The following is a 15,717-nucleotide window of genomic DNA, read 5'->3' as shown; positions in this document are numbered from 1 at the left end:
GGCCAATCAAGGTTCTAAGTGTGAAAGATAACACAGGAGAGCTTAGAAGACAATTTAGGAGGCTATCTTCAGGATTGTGGAGAAGGGAGAGGCTTCTTAAACTAGACACAGAAAGTACTATCCAGAAAAAAAATCATTGCTAAATTCGACTACTTTAAAAATAAAAATTTCTGTTCATCAAAAGACATCATTAAGAGAAAGCAAACATAAACCACAGCCTGGGAGATTTTTGCAACACATATAACCAAAGAACCTGTAACCATAATATATTAAAAAAATCTTACTAATTAGTAAGCAAAAGACGACCCAATATAAAAAGAAGGAATTTTATGTAAGCTTCACAAAAGAGAAAACTAAATCACCAATAAACAAATGAAAAGATGTTTAACCTCATTAGTCATGAGGGATATGCAACTTAAATGCACAATGTGTTATCATTAACCTGCAACCATACTGCCAAAAATAAGGAGTCTGGCAACACTGAGTATCGGTGTATTGGAGCCACAGGCCCTCTCGGTCACTGCTGGTGTGAGTGTAACTAGCACAACTGCTTTGGAAAACAGTGTGGAAGGTACACATATCCTATGACAGAACTATTTCACTCCAAAGAAGTCCCTGGACACGTGCACCGGAGCCCTATATAAGAATATTTACAGCAGCATTGTTCACAATAGTTCAAAACTGAAAATAATCCATATATCTATTTACAATAGGCTAGATAAAAATATCTTAGTATATTTACACAATAAAATAACTATTCATTAGTGTAAATGAAGTACTGATGTACACAACAAGGATGAACCCCAGGAACATATGATAAATAATGAAAGCAAGTACTATAAGAATATATTTAGTATGATTCCATTTAAGAAAAATTTAAATCATGTAGAACAAATCATTATTTAGGAGTATAACACACATGATATAGAAACATGAGAGAATGACCAACACATAGAATTTAGGATTAACAGGATTAACCTGCCAGGTGAGAGGCAAGGGGAAAGGATGGGAGACAACTGATAGGCAATATTATACAGGAAATTCACATACATGGGAAATACATCTACATATTTAATATGCATGTAAATATATATGTATAAATAAATATTCACAGGAAATTCACAGGCAGTATTAACGTTCTTTTTGTTTTTCTTTTTTTTGAGATAGAGTCTCATTCTGTCACCCTAGGTAGAGTGACATGACATCAGCCTAGCTCACTGCAACCTCCAACTCCTGGGCTCAAGCGATCCTCCTGCCTCAGCCTTCCAAGTAGCTGAGACTACAGCGTGCCACCATGTTCGGCTAACTTTTTTTTTTTTTCTGTTTTTAGTAGAGATGGGGTCTAGCTCTTGGTCAGGCTGGTCTCAAACTCCTGACCTCAAGGGATCCTCCCACCTTGGCCTCTCAGAGTGCTAGAATTACAAGTATCAGCCACTGGGACCGGCCTTAATGTTCTTTTCTTAAACTAAAATACAGGTATATATGTGTTAGTTATATTATTATTTTAAATATGTTTAATAAATATTCTCTTGTTTCTATTCAATATTTAATAACAATTTTTAAAAACACTTGAGTAGTATTGGTAATAGTAGTAACAAAATGAATTCCTACCAATTATTGAGTGATTACTGTGTACAAATGCCTTAAGTGAACAACCACCTTCTGAGAAGGACATTTTATTATTCACATTTTGCAAACGAGGACCTGAGACTCAGAGATTTAGTGACTTATTCAAGGTCACATGACTTCAAAGTGGAGGACTTGGAGTCCTAAACCAGGTTTGTCCAACTCTAAGACTGTGCTCTTAACCACTACAAAATATCCTTCCTCATCCCCTTCCTTTCATAGAGAACTAACCCTATAAACTCCCCCAAACTGGCTGCTTCTTTAGAGTTATAAACTTATTTTGGGGGTTCCCTTAAGAAAGGATTCTGGGTTCTTATGATCCTTATACTTAGGAAGTTCTTCCCAATTGTTGAACCTACTGTTCAGTCTTAGTTCTGCTTGGAGTGACAAAGTGTCTGAAATGGTACCTCTCAGAACTTTCTGGACCCCCGTTAAGCTTATTCGAAGTACTTAAACAGCAATTTTTATCATTTCGCAGTGACAATAAGAATGAGTAATGCTGGAGAGACCAGCTGCTCCTCCAAGAGCCTTCAGCTGTCTCATCTGGCAACCACTCAACAGGTGGACAGAGCTGGCCCTCAAGGTGGCAAGGGTTCCACCTCCACCTAGCAAGTGCTGACTACACAGCAACCGTGCCCTCCACTCCCAGGCTGCAGGGAGTCTGCAGTTCTGCTGGAGACAAGCTTGCTACAAGCAAACAGGTAACACTACAAGGCAGGGGGACAAGAGCCCACTTAATCTTGTTTAGGTTGGTATTGAAATGTTTTACCCAGGTTGGGAAGAAACCATGGGATTCACTGAGTACATCTGGCCCCAGCTTTTAATAAAGTATTCTTGGGAAGAAGTTTCCCATCACAAAGGAAGAAATACAAATATTTAAAAAGCAAACAAGTCATGGCTGCTCTCAGACCTGCTGCCATATGCTTTGCTTTTTTGAGCTTACGGCTTAACATTAAAATAACAGCCTTGCATTCCTCAAATATCTCTACTGCTGTTCCTTACTTCTACTACTTGAAAAGGCTGTCAGCTGCTGTCACTTGGAGGCATTACCATATTAGCCACCACTGTTTACTGCTTACTGTGTGGTATGGCTATTAGTTTAATAAGCCTCCTCTTGGATGACACCCTAGGCTGTGGAAGAAGGAACCACATGCTGGAGTATAAGTCTAACGAAGGGGGGAGAGAGAGTGAGTAGGAGGGTGGGGTGCAGGGAATGGTGCTTTATAAATATTGATGAGAGAAACTGAATTCAATTCTATTAGGTTGTACTTTACTGATGGGTAAAGCACTGAATAGTTTTAAAAGTGTTTTAACCATTTTAAGTTTCCCTGGGCTAATCCAGAAATACAGTCAGTGTGCAAAAGAGCAAGTTTGAGATCTGCAAGAAGTGAAACACTGCAGCAAAGCTCTTTAATTCACTCTGCATAAATAGCTGAGCCTACAAAAGAAATCTCTAGTCAGAGGTTTCCTGGATTATAACAAGAATTCTCTAGATGGAGAGAAGAGAAGTGCCCTTTTCACTTGAAGACAAAGAAATGTTTGTAATGGAAATGTGTGAACCAATTTTCCAAGGAGAGCTGCTGAAAAGCACTGATTAAAAACACAGTGAGGTGATGAGGCAGAGAAATAAAGCCAAAGCTGACCCACTTAAAGTTTGTGACTGCACTTACTTCTGAAAGTGAAGAAAGCCAGCCCAGGCCACCTTCTACATTCCCTCTCTTGTCCCCCACCCCAAGCCACTCCCCACCCCCATTACTGACCCTGCAATGCTGTAGACAATTAGAACCTTCCAGCGTGCAGGAGTGTTTGCTATTTCTGGCCACTGTGTACTGGTTACCAAGCTACTACCACTGAGGACAGAATGGTAACCCAGGAGCCCAAAAGACAATGTCCTTCTCAACAAAGCCTAACCAACAGGCGTGGATTGATTCAGTGATTCAGAGGAAAGATGTGAAGACAGTCAATAATTCAAGAATGCAGCAATTTATAATGATAATTCTTAGGTTATGTACAAATATTGGTTAATTTATTTAAGAAATTCTTTTCCCTAGAAAATAAAACAAAGGCACAAAAAGGTAAGGTACCTTGATCAAAGTTGCCTAAAATAGAATAATCACCCTGAGCTAGTGGAAGCCACACTGTACAGCAATGTTTCTCAAATTTCAGTCGTTGGAGTTTGTTTAACATAACTTTGCCATATCCAACTATATCTGTATTACTATTTACTTAATATTTTTCTTTAAATTGACTTTAAAAATTCTTAGTTGCCCCGTGAGTGGTAATTTCCATGAAATCACACTTTGATATATATAATATATTTTTTCTAATATACAGTTAAAAATGTATAACTATTAAAATACCAATGTTCATCCACAATCCATCTAAAATCATCTCATGCACTCCAATGGCACACATTGAGAATGAGTGAATAAAGCATTTTAACTAAATAAGGATGACCTAACACTATGTTGGGATGATATTTATTTTTAAATATCAGGAAAAAACAATGATAAAATTGGGTTTTATATTATCAACTCCCAGAATGTCCATGAAGGACTTAGACAGATTAGAGAGAAAAAGAGGGGGGGGGGGAAGTAACCTTAGTAACTTCTGATTAAGGGGAAACCGAAGCCCCTGCAGGATCACTCACATGAAGTTTTCCGGATATTCGCTCAGGGCCATATCCATGATGTTCAGAGCGTCATGGTAATGCTTCTGTGCTGACAGCAAGAGCGCGAGGAGATGCAGGGAGTTGACATCATCACCTTGAAGTTGAAGAGCTTGGCGGACATACCCCAGAGCCTCTGGTATCTAGTTGAAAGCAAAGCCAAAAAGGATTTTTAAACACACACACATGTGTACATGTGTATACACACACACACACACACACACACACACACACACACACACGGTCACACAAGAAAGAAGCCATCATTTCAATGTCTGATTCTCCATAAATATCAAGAGTCCTTTTACTCTGTGCCACGTTCAAATTTTAAGCCTGGTCTTTATGGTAGACCCAGGATATTAACCACAAACATGAAGACAGATGCCCTCTTCAAGAGCTAGTCCGACTGAAGAAGTGATACAAGAGACCCTGTTTCTCTACATAACTGCCAATACTGTATCAAGTGGTTTATTTCTTCCTAAATAGTCACTTTCTTATTCTTTACACAAAACTGATCTCCTTTTGATTATGCCCAAGATGATTTCACTCTAAATAGAGACACATACACATTGCCAGAGGTTTTTAGTGGAATTAAACTGCCTTAGCTGAACCATTCTCATTTTTTAAAGTATTACTGAAATTAAAGTGCTTAATAAGTTATAAAACCTTTAACAGAGATTTTCCAAATGATCAGATGCCTGTCATTCTTTTCTGGTTCCTTTGTCCTGGACCTCCATTAGACATCAAGGAAATATGCAAACAGACAAACAAAAACCACATACCTTTCCAAACTATAACCCAAAATAACTCAATCCAAGAAACAAATTGCAACGCCACATACAAAGCAGATATATCCAAATTCACATAGGACCAGACACAACCTTAACCTTTAAATATAACAGCTGTTCAAGACTTTCTTCAAAACAATACGAGCACAAGGCTTGATAAAACACACACATAATGGATTTCTGAACACCCTGGATTCCATGCAGGTTTAACAGTGACCAGAGAGAAGTAGAATCTGAAGCTGGATTTTGAAACAGAGCTGGAGACTGATGCATTCTTATGCAACTGCCCCAGGGCTCCTTCCTGTCATGTTCCGACTCCAGTCCTACTTGGAGCCTCATCTCAGCTCTCCTGCTTTTCCCCAAACCCTCAGTAACCTCACCCCTTAGGAGAAATCCATGCCTTTTCTTTCCCTAACATATTAGTTTTCTTCCCTGTACTACCATTCTTGATGGATTTGGGTTATAAATGCGAGCTTTGGAGGCTTTCTGCTGTTGAATCACAGAACCATGGCTGCCACAGCTGGAAGGGAGATCATCTGGCCCAGACCTTCATTTACAGGGAGGAGGCTGAATCCAAAGGAGTGAAATGACTTGAGTGAGGTCATCAAGATACTGAGTGACTGAGACGAGAGTGACTCTGTATCTTTCCATTCCTCTCCATCCTCTCCTCCTGGTCGAACTCCTTCCCCCGGCTGGCAGGGAAACGCTCCCTCGGAGCTCTGTGTTCTCATGCTAGGTGCCCACAAAGGCTGCCGCTGCACCCACAAGCTCCTTCTACTTATCCACTCCCCAGGCTGACAGCCTACTCGGTGGACAGCACTCAACCCGGTATCACCGGACAAGTCAAAAGGCACAGCATATGGTGTTGACTTGCAGGGATGACCAAGACCAGCAGGGACACAGACACAGGGCTCCAATGATGTCCTTACAGGGTAGCTGGCTTGAAGGAATACAGAGCTGGTTCCTTCATTCGATGAGTGTTACTGAGTGCTGAACACATGCCAGGCAGTGCTCCAAGGCCCAGGGTAAGTCAATGATCATGACAGATGTGGGTTCCTGCCCTCAAGGAACCTAAGCTCCAGTGAGGGGGACAGATATTGAACAAGAGAGCTGAGCAAGAGGAAGGAGTGCAGGCTGCTACAGGAAGGAGGCTTCACGGAGGAGGTGAGAGAAGCTCCCAGTGAAGCAGAGAGACCATGTGGTCAGTCACTGCCCACATCTGCTGCAGAAGCAGCTCTTGATCAGTCCAGCTGTGAGCCACACCATACCAGATGAGAGGACCTTTACAGGGAAGGTATCTTGGTTTCCTCAGTCACCAGGTTGCCAATGGAAGCCACTACTCAATGCCATTCCCAGGCAACCAGGAAGTCAGAGGCATGCCTCAGCCCAGGCCTGCCAGGGGAATGGCATGTCTGGGGAGCTGACCCTTCATTCACCCTCCCAGTCAGCACTCAGGAATGTGCTGGGGCTACCACCAATGACTTGCACCTGGTGGACGAGCAGGCATGTGGCCAGAGTCTCCAGAACAGCTGGGAGGGGATAGGAGGGTATGGGAATGGCAAAGGCAGCTTCTGGAAGCTGCCCTTGGGAAGATGAAGGCCAGCTAAGCTTGCCTCTCCTGCAAGGAGAATAGTGTAGAATCTCCTATTTCAAGTAGCCACTGTGTGTCATTGTTCATATTTTCCACATATTTTAAAGGACCTGGTATCTTTTGGCTACCTCTGCTGGCACCTTCCTGTCAATTTCTGATAGCCTTATGACAACCAGGCCCCAAACAGTGACTAAATCCCCACCCTGCAGCTCAGCAGTGGGCTCTGCTACCCTGTTCCTGTGTGCAAGGCTCTTTGATGACGCCTGGGCTCAGGGTATACACCATGTGCTGCATCCCGTGTTGCCAGCTGATCCTAGGTTGGGCTGTCCAGATTTGTGTGTGGATTTAATTTCCAAAAAGCAGAGCCTGGAACTCCTGAGTCTTCCCGGCTGATGCTCAAACCGACCAAAACACCAGGGTCTTCGCCGTAAGCAGTCAGCGTCCTCTGAGAAGGGTCCCTGGCTGCAAGTCAGACTCAAGTGAATGAAGGAAGGTCACCTACAGCCTCCAGGTGAAGAGCTGAAGGAACGGTATGGAGACACAGAGGGCGCCAAGGTGAGGGAGCATGAGAGCGACTGACCTGTCTGGAGATGGCGAGCTGCAGAGCCAGGTAGAAAGCTGCTTGGTGATCTGTGGGTGACAGGCTGTGGGCCCTGAAAAAATATTCATGGCTGTTAGTACACAGGAGAGGAGGCCAGTTTTATTTTCCCTATCGAACAAGTCGTCTTCACATTTGCATTTTTATACCAAGGCCACATACTTAGTTTTAACTATTTAATGTTTCATTTAAACTCTTCTTTGTCCACCAACAAAGGCAAAGCATTTTCCTCTCACCACTGCATACAGCCATAACACAGGAGCGTGCTTATGTGTTCTGCCTACTGCCCAACACTCGCAGGCTTTGAGGAGGGGCCTGGGGGTGGAGAATCCACAGGCCCTGGGGTCGGACCTCCCAGCGGACACTTTCTTCCAGCTGGAGCGGCCTGTGTCACGCTGGGACACGGTGAGGCCATGTGTGTACTTGGCACGGCGGTGGCTGCTTTGGTTAAGTTTGGCTTGGCCTTAACGCTACTTCATCCAAATTTCTGGATTTCAGAGAAACCATATGAAAATCAAAGACCCAGCTCTGCTCATAAAATGAGGTTTTGGTTTTTGACGAAAGGGAGAAAAGAAAGACACTCTTCCGTCCTTTGAAGCATCTACTAAATTCCATGCAGTTTACTGATTTAGTCCACACAACGGTGACATGTGAGACTGTGGTGAGACACCAGGCTGTTTCACCAACTGGCCTTTGACACCACATGGGAAGAGGCCACACTGACCTCCTAATGGATTGCAAAAGTGGTCTTTTTGTGCTTTTATGCGGAAGTCATTTGTATCTCAGCAAAAGCAACTCACAACGTGACTATGTACAAGACATAACTCTGTGTCTAACAGCCTGGTGGGAAGAGAAAAACAAACTTTTACTTTCTTTAAAAGGCACCATGGAGCAGACTAATTAGGTGGGACCCAGATAGTAAACAAATCTTCACATTGTTCTGTCAACATTCTGTGATTAAAGGAGGCTCTTTTACCAGCACAAAACAAATTCAAGATAAAAGAGAAAACTGAATCATTATAGATTCAACTGTGGCAAACAACCCAGGACGATGGCTTTCTACAATAACAAGACCTTTTACTCGAATTGTCTGTCTGCTGTGGGGAAGGAGCTAAAAAGTTTCCCAGGTATTTGCCTTCCAGAAAATATGCTAAGTCCACTAATCTGGGGCACTATTTGGGCCAGAGTAGTAGCTCATATGCAGGACTGGAGTGAGGCAGAGCTAGTTTTTGTCCTTCTATGAATCTTAGGAGCAAAGCACTTGCACTTCCATTCTCGGAAAACTTCCACTGGTAGGTAACCTGGCCTGAAGACACCGCCTTAGGACTTTTCTCACTCTAGTTTCAGAGGCTGAGGTTGGGTTTGCCTGTGTTGTCCTTTAAAATGTCTTATTTCTGCCAGAGGCCTACTCAGTACCCTCCAGCTTTTATAATTTTACAAGCATTGGTTTTTCATGAATTTGTACATCAAAGAATTTTTCCTTTGGTGTTCATAAAAAGTGAGATTGGAATGTCATGGTTTCTGTCTCTCACGATTATTGAGTGAATACGAATACAAAATTAATTATGAAGAGACTTTGAATTATTTAGGATTATTTTATCTCATTTTCTTTCACAAATGATAAAGCCAGGTTTCCCCAACCCTCAAAAAGAATTTCTTAGAGCTATAATTTTCTCAGCCCAATTCTTATTTTTCACAAATGAAGTCAAATCAACTCATGGTTGCCTCTACACAACACCAACCAAGTGAAAATCCGGCAATGGTTCGGTGAGTTGAGGGTGTGGGTAAAGACAGGCCTGGCAAAGGCCCCACCCTGGCCTCATCGAATGATCTGCAACTGTTAACCACAGCGCTGTGAAAGGAAGAGACCCGAAGCGCCAGAGATCTAGGTATTTCTGGGGTGCATTAGGGCAACATCTGAAGAATTCAGAACTTTTAGCAAATAATGAATATCCAATTGCCAGATTTTTAATGAGGCATGACGTACACATATTTTAAAAACCTCAATTTGGCTAATGACTTAAACTGACCACTTTAGCCTATGAAAAAGAAAAAAGGAAATGCAAATGAAATAAGAAAAAGCGCACAATGTTGATATCACGTAGAGGCCAGAAACCTTGCTGCGGTATTGCAGAATAGCGCCAACAGCTGGGCTTCCTGTGACAAAGCCCCTTTGGTATGCCCACAGGCTACCTGCCTGACAAAAACCAACACTGGACACAGGTGAGAGAAAGGACATTAAAGGTCTTTGAAAACTGTAAGCCTTCTGAACCCTGCACATGAATCTAAAAGCAGCCTCATAAACCCCATTCCCATGCAGTGAGCGCCTGTCCAGACTGCTAAGAGAAACCCAGACACCTAAAAACATCACCATAGGAACACTCAAAATGCTCCCCTTACCAAAGCACCTCCACATTCATTAATTCAACTTCTCTTTCGGGAGGAAGCGGCTGCCCATCCATCGATATTAGGCAGTACCTGTGATGTGACGCCAGGCCCCATGCCAGCCTCTGGGGAGCCTGGAGACGAATCATACAAGTGCCTTTCCTTGAGGAGCTCCCTCTGCCCCCGGGGGGAGACCCCAAGTGATCATCAGAGTGCGGTGCGAGCAAGGCCCAGAGAGAGGCACGCTGCGCTGCTACTGGAGGGCATGGCGCGGGCCTCCCAGACACCTGGCTGAAACCCAGGACGCTGTGAGGTCCATCCCAGTGCTCTCTTAGACTCCAGCTCCAACATCCTGTAGAGCTGAACCAAGAATATAGAGAACGCTGATCAATTCTGACCTGAGTCCATAAGGCAATAATAATACAATAATAACTACAATTGATGACGTATCTCCTATTAAGTACCTGGCCCAAGAACACCCAGCAAAAGAGAGAGAGCCAGAAGTGGAATGGAGGATGTGAGATTCCAAGGCCTGGTCTTTGTACAATACCACCCTGCTGGCTTGTTTAGTCAATGCTCCTTGCAGTCCCCTCCAGTCCTGATGAGAGCACATGGGTATATTAAGAACAGAAATGTGTAAACCTGGTTAAATCTATTACTCAGGAACCACTCACTAGTTACACACGGGGCGGGGGGGGGGGTGACCAACTTGTTCTGGCTTGCTCAGGACTTCCTTGGTTTTAGCACTGAAAGTCCCATGCTCTGGGAAGCTACTTAGTCCCCAACAAATCGGGATGGTCAGTCACCCTGTACACACCACGCTCGAACTCATGCTACGAGGGAGAGGGGAAAATAAAGCGGGATTGCGCACACTCGACCACACGGAGTGACACCACGCCACCTCTTCCTCCTGCAGCACCAGGCCTTCTGCATACTGCGGGTCAACGCGCTACGTCAAATATGCTCTCGACCGCTTTCAGGGTTCCTTTTCTCAGGATGTGACAGCACACGGAAGAAGCAACTCAGATCACTTCAGCATCTTTAAAAAGCTTTGTTAACAATATTATGTATTTCTTTACTATACTTTTGTACAGGGCAAATGAATTGGTTCAGCTGCTTGGGTTGAGCTTGTGAGTGTAAGCACAGCTGACAGTCTCACATTACGATGCAGCCACCCAGCGAGGATGTCTTTAAAAATCATACTTTTGAATCCACTAGAGAGCAAATCTTTCTGGATTCTGCCTCCAATCACAATTAGGAGTTAATTTTCACGTGCTTATATCCACAACCCTACCCCTTTTTGAATTACATTATTTTCTTTTTAAACAAAAAATGTGAAACAATAGTATAAACCAGAATTGCGGGGAGAATATTTAAAATATGTAGAAAAAGTACTTCTAATCCAAGTAGTTTTAAATTATCCATTTATATTTAAGAAATAATACAAATCATTCTTATTTACTTAAAATCTTTCCCTTAAAGATTTTTGTTAGGATTATAATTCACCAGAATAGTCCTGGTTAATGTCTACTTGGAACAAAATAATTTTATTCCTTTGGAAAACATTCTGTATTTCACACAAATACTAATTTAGGTTAGCCTTCCACAACATAACCAGTGAGGTTAGTGGGATTTTATTACTCTTTATTCCCATATGAACTAATATTTAAAAAATCTCTTTGAATTAAAACCTAAGCAGAAAAGGAACAAAAAAGAATTCAGGCCAATGGAACAGCTGTTATATAACATGAAGTTATACTGGCAGCCCAAGGCAGACCACCACTGTGGCTGTTTTTAGAGAGCCAGTAAGATGTGCTGGTTTAAGAAAAGTGAAGCAGATGTAATGACCACTTTCTTAAGCATCCATGTGTGGGTTTTACAAACTAGGACTGGAGAATTTAAAACTTCAGATCATTTGAAATGGAAATGCTTTCCACACTCCGTGCTGAAGAACATCAACAAAAGCTTAGCACAGAGACAGGAGATCTGTTTGCAGATGTCAATCGGTACTTTTTGTCATTAACAAGACTGGGGATGGTAAAGTCAAGAAGCTATCGGCAAGCCTGCTAGGAAACGAAGAAATGAGATGGAAGCAAGAAATGAGATGGAAGTGTCTCAGACTAACTGAAACCAAGTGATAATGATTTCAAGAGAAGGCCCAAGTGATAATGATTTCAAGAGAAGGCACATGGACACCACAACAAATCTGTAGGCAACCCCAGTCCTAAGAGTCTAACAAAGGTTATTGGATATTAGGAGGTCCTCATGAAATTTTCATATAAGTAATGACTATTAATAATACAATTCCAAGGAATCAATGTAACTCAGATATATTTAATGTGATAAGATCAATACCAATTCTAGATTTCATATCATGGGGCTATACTTTCAGGCAACGATTTCATTTTAGTGATTTATTATACCTGTAATAAAAGTAAAATTAGGGCAGTACAGTAGAGTAGGTATAAGAAAAACTGGGTTAGAGTCAAGAGACCTTGACCCCTTACTGACTTCAGCAATGCCATGACTGGCAATTGCCATCTCATGGCATTGCCAGAATTGCCATGACTGGCAATTCCTGTACCTCCTGCATCCCAGCCCCGGACCTACAACGGACATAGTGCTTGTCTGTCCACCTTATTGGTGTGCGGTGAGGAACAAATTAAATGGGGGATGTGGGAGAGCACTGTGATGCTCAAGCACTTTATAATTATAAGACATTATCCTAATTTCATGGGCAGCACCATGACAGAGATAGGTACAAGGTGTTATGGAGCAAAGTGGGGGCAGGGGCCTGGAGCTCGCCAGGCTGCCTGTCTTCCCTTAGTATTTCAGAGACTTCCTGAAAGCTGGCCTTTTCATTGCTTAATATAAAAACCTGCAGCTTGACATATTTTTTTTAAAAAGCTAGAAAAGAATAATCTCTTTTCTAGATGATGACAAATGTCTTTAATAAAGGGATCATTTCCCTAGACATACAAAGTATCTATCTTTTTCAAGCTGAAATCACTTTATTAGGAATGAATAAAATGTGCCCAAATGGATAAACAGATTACAAATGAAGATTTACAGGGCAACAAGTGATGCAGCAAATTTTGATACTGTATGTTCGGTGCTCAAGACGAAAGACTCCCAGGGGTAAAACACTGTTTACATAATCTTTATAAATATCTCTTCTTTTTATACTTATCATACTTTGGTGTCATTATGTACAGCCGAGTGAAAAGATGAACTCCCACTCACCTCTGAAATGCAAGAAGCGCCTTTCTCTGTAGGACCTCCTGCATCCCTCGCAAAGAAGCTAAGAAAAGGGTTCAATTAGTCAGTGGCATGGGAGATCAGGGAGTTTTTGACAAATACAAAACCTATCACAAAAACTGTACATTCAACTGGATTTAAACGCAATAATTTCTGAGTGCCTATGTGCCCGGCCCTGCACTAGGCACTGCAGAAGACAGGAAATGAAGCCCAGTCCTACCCCTGAGGCACCTGCATTCGTTAGACATAACTGTGGGACAATGCCAAGGGGAGAGTGTGAGTTGGATGGTCACTCTAGGTACCCCCAGGCATCTGGGGCTGTTTCCTAAAGATCAGTTGGGAACTCCAGAAGGAACGTGTCTGTCCTCCCAAGTGTAGGCATATAACTCATGGGCAGAGACTAGCTCTACCAGGATGGTATAGAGAGATGCAAGCATCAGTGGTGTTAGATAACATGGCCTTCAAAGTTCCTTCTGGCCCTGAGAAGCCATATCCTGGGCCAAGGACCTAGCTTGGTGCCATGAAAGGGTAATTTAATTCCCACTGAGCCAGGACCTTTAACAGCTTGATGTGAAAACAAGGGATGGAGCCGGCAAACCCAACACAGATACTGGAAAATTAGCTTAAAAAATTAGCTTAAAAAATGTGAGGCCACCTGGCTATGAGCCAACACTTCCCCTGTGCAGAGCACATGAGAAATGGCTCCCTTAAACCTGTCTAGGAAAGAAAGAGGGACTTTTTACTAGGGCAAGAAAAGGGTCCTGGAGAAACTTGTTTATGGTTAGAACTATAGGAGACCCTTATCTATTAACTCCAACAGGCAGCTCCAGGCCTGACAACAGACGGAGAGCAGTGGAAGGCTGCCCTAGGGCCAGATGTGGCCAGAGCCCATGGCTAACTTAGAACAGCGATGGAGCTAGAGAGAACCTTGGAGGGGACCCAACCAAATCGGGAAGGCATGACGAGGCACAACATGGTCAAATGACTCTCCCAAAGTTACAGGGCTACTTAGGGGTAGAGTTTGAACTAAGAATTGACATGAATAAAAGTAATGGCATTAAATTTACTCTTCGCTGAAAGTCAACTGTATTTAAAGCAATGTTCTGGCCATTGCCAATATATCATGTATATATGAAAAATTAGCAAAGAATCCAAGTTGAAAACCAATTGATATATAAAACTTCCCCAGGGTCTTTGATATTTTAGGGCAGAGGAAGTGGGGATTGGAGGTAATTTGTAAAATAAACTATGTAACAAAACTATAAAGAAAAAAAGGAGAAGTACTACAAAAGTCACGATGGTATTTTGTCTCAGGAGGAAGAGGGAGCTTGTGAAGGCAATGTGGAGGGCTTCCCAGGTGGCTAGCTCAGGCTGTCTCCTGAGCAGGCTGGTGGTTACAAGGGTATTTTGCCTTATATTAATTCATCAAGTTATACATTTGTTTTTGAGATCTTTTTTTGTATCTGTGTTATATTTAACAATAAATGTTAAAAGAAGAATAGTAAAAATTCAGAAAAACAATTTGTAAATTTATACTTTTTGCAAATATATCATTGAAAACTTCATTAAGTCTACAAAACATAACCTAGATTTTTTTTTTTTTAGCCAGAAGCCCATCCACCAAAACTCTAAGCATGGCCGCATATATAAATCACTGCACCCGAGAGCCCTGGCTATTTGGTGGGCCGCTGCATTGCACGTGTATGCATCTGTGGATTAAAACGTTTGAATGGGGAAGGGGCAGTTCCTGACCAGGCAAGGAAAGCTTCCTGGAAGTGTCTGGCTCTGAATTTTCTACATTCGTGTACCTAAGACTCCATATCTCTTCTAATGGAGACAGCCCAGGCCGAGTGCAAGGGCAGGAGCAGGCACAAGGCTGGGTAGGTGAATCGTCTTGCTCCTTGTGGCAGATGCCCTTGCACCTGCCGGTGAGGTGCCCATGCACTGGCAGCACAGTGCGCCTGGAACAGAGCCTGGGATCCCTGGCACAGGCCCCCTCCCTGCCTTCCCATTCTCCTGCCAGTCCAAGCAAAGAGGCACCCGGGGTCCCACATGACAGCAAACAATGACCCAACTTCTGCACCTTCCTAAGACAGAAGTGGTTTGCGGGAAGCCTGCAGTACACTCTCAGGTGACTCAGCCCCGTGGCCCAAGTGCTCCCATGGGGTGGGACCTCTCTCACCATCAGTGGCCTGCAGACTGTACGTGAGCCCCAGAGCTAAGTAGCCTTTGGCCTTGAACTCTGACGTTTTTTCTCCCGCATCAACGACAGTTTTGGCAAACTTTTCAGCTTCTTCCAACTGAAAAATGAGACAAATTAAAAACAATAACAACAACCTGCAGAATTTCTAACATGAGTTCTCATAAGCATCTGCTGCCAAAAATGGATTTCTGATGAGTCACTTTGAAAATAACTCCCAAGTCTTCCGATTCTACTCGGGTGACTCTGTTTTCTTTATCAAGCCTCTCTAACAGTCCCCGGGATTCCTACCTTGCTTTTTCTCTTTGAAGTTTTCCTTATTGCTTATTTGCCTTCTTTTCAAAAGTCCCTTTCATACTTGGTGGGGTTCTATCTTTTTCATTTTTATTTTCTACTGATTGGTTCTGTAATGAGATAGCATTAGGTATCCAGAAGATGAATCAAATATAATATTTTTTGTAAAGAATAAAGGTCTTTGAATGTTTTAAGTTTGGGTATTTCCTTAAATTTGGGTATTTCCTTTTTTTTTTTTTTTTGTAGGATATAAAGAATCCATTTAGGCTTGGATTCTCTTTGCTACAAGCTGTTAAAAATTTCAAAACT

The 15,717-nt window shown here is 42.5% G+C and overlaps 1 protein-coding gene across 3 annotated transcripts in view; it reads right to left on the bottom strand.

Annotated features, from left to right (window-relative positions):
* TTC7B (tetratricopeptide repeat domain 7B) overlaps window positions 1-15,717 on the bottom strand; it is a 255,105-nt gene that overhangs the window by 87,063 nt on the left and 152,325 nt on the right. For all 3 annotated transcript variants that reach the window (XM_020285594.2, XM_020285596.2, XM_012773950.3), the window contains exons 12-15: window positions 15,097-15,214; window positions 12,900-12,957; window positions 7,254-7,326; window positions 4,277-4,437 (exon numbers count right to left, since the gene is read on the bottom strand). In XM_020285594.2, coding sequence (XP_020141183.1) covers window positions 4,277-4,437; window positions 7,254-7,326; window positions 12,900-12,957; window positions 15,097-15,214 — 410 coding nt within the window. The remainder of the gene's footprint in view (window positions 1-4,276; window positions 4,438-7,253; window positions 7,327-12,899; window positions 12,958-15,096; window positions 15,215-15,717) is intronic.

The sequence above is a fragment of the Microcebus murinus genome, chromosome 6, assembly GCF_040939455.1.
Source record: "Microcebus murinus isolate Inina chromosome 6, M.murinus_Inina_mat1.0, whole genome shotgun sequence".
NCBI classification, from domain to species: Eukaryota; Metazoa; Chordata; class Mammalia; order Primates; family Cheirogaleidae; genus Microcebus; species Microcebus murinus.
Note: the sequence above shows the minus strand (reverse complement) of the source record. Positions and strands in the feature narration are given on the sequence as shown.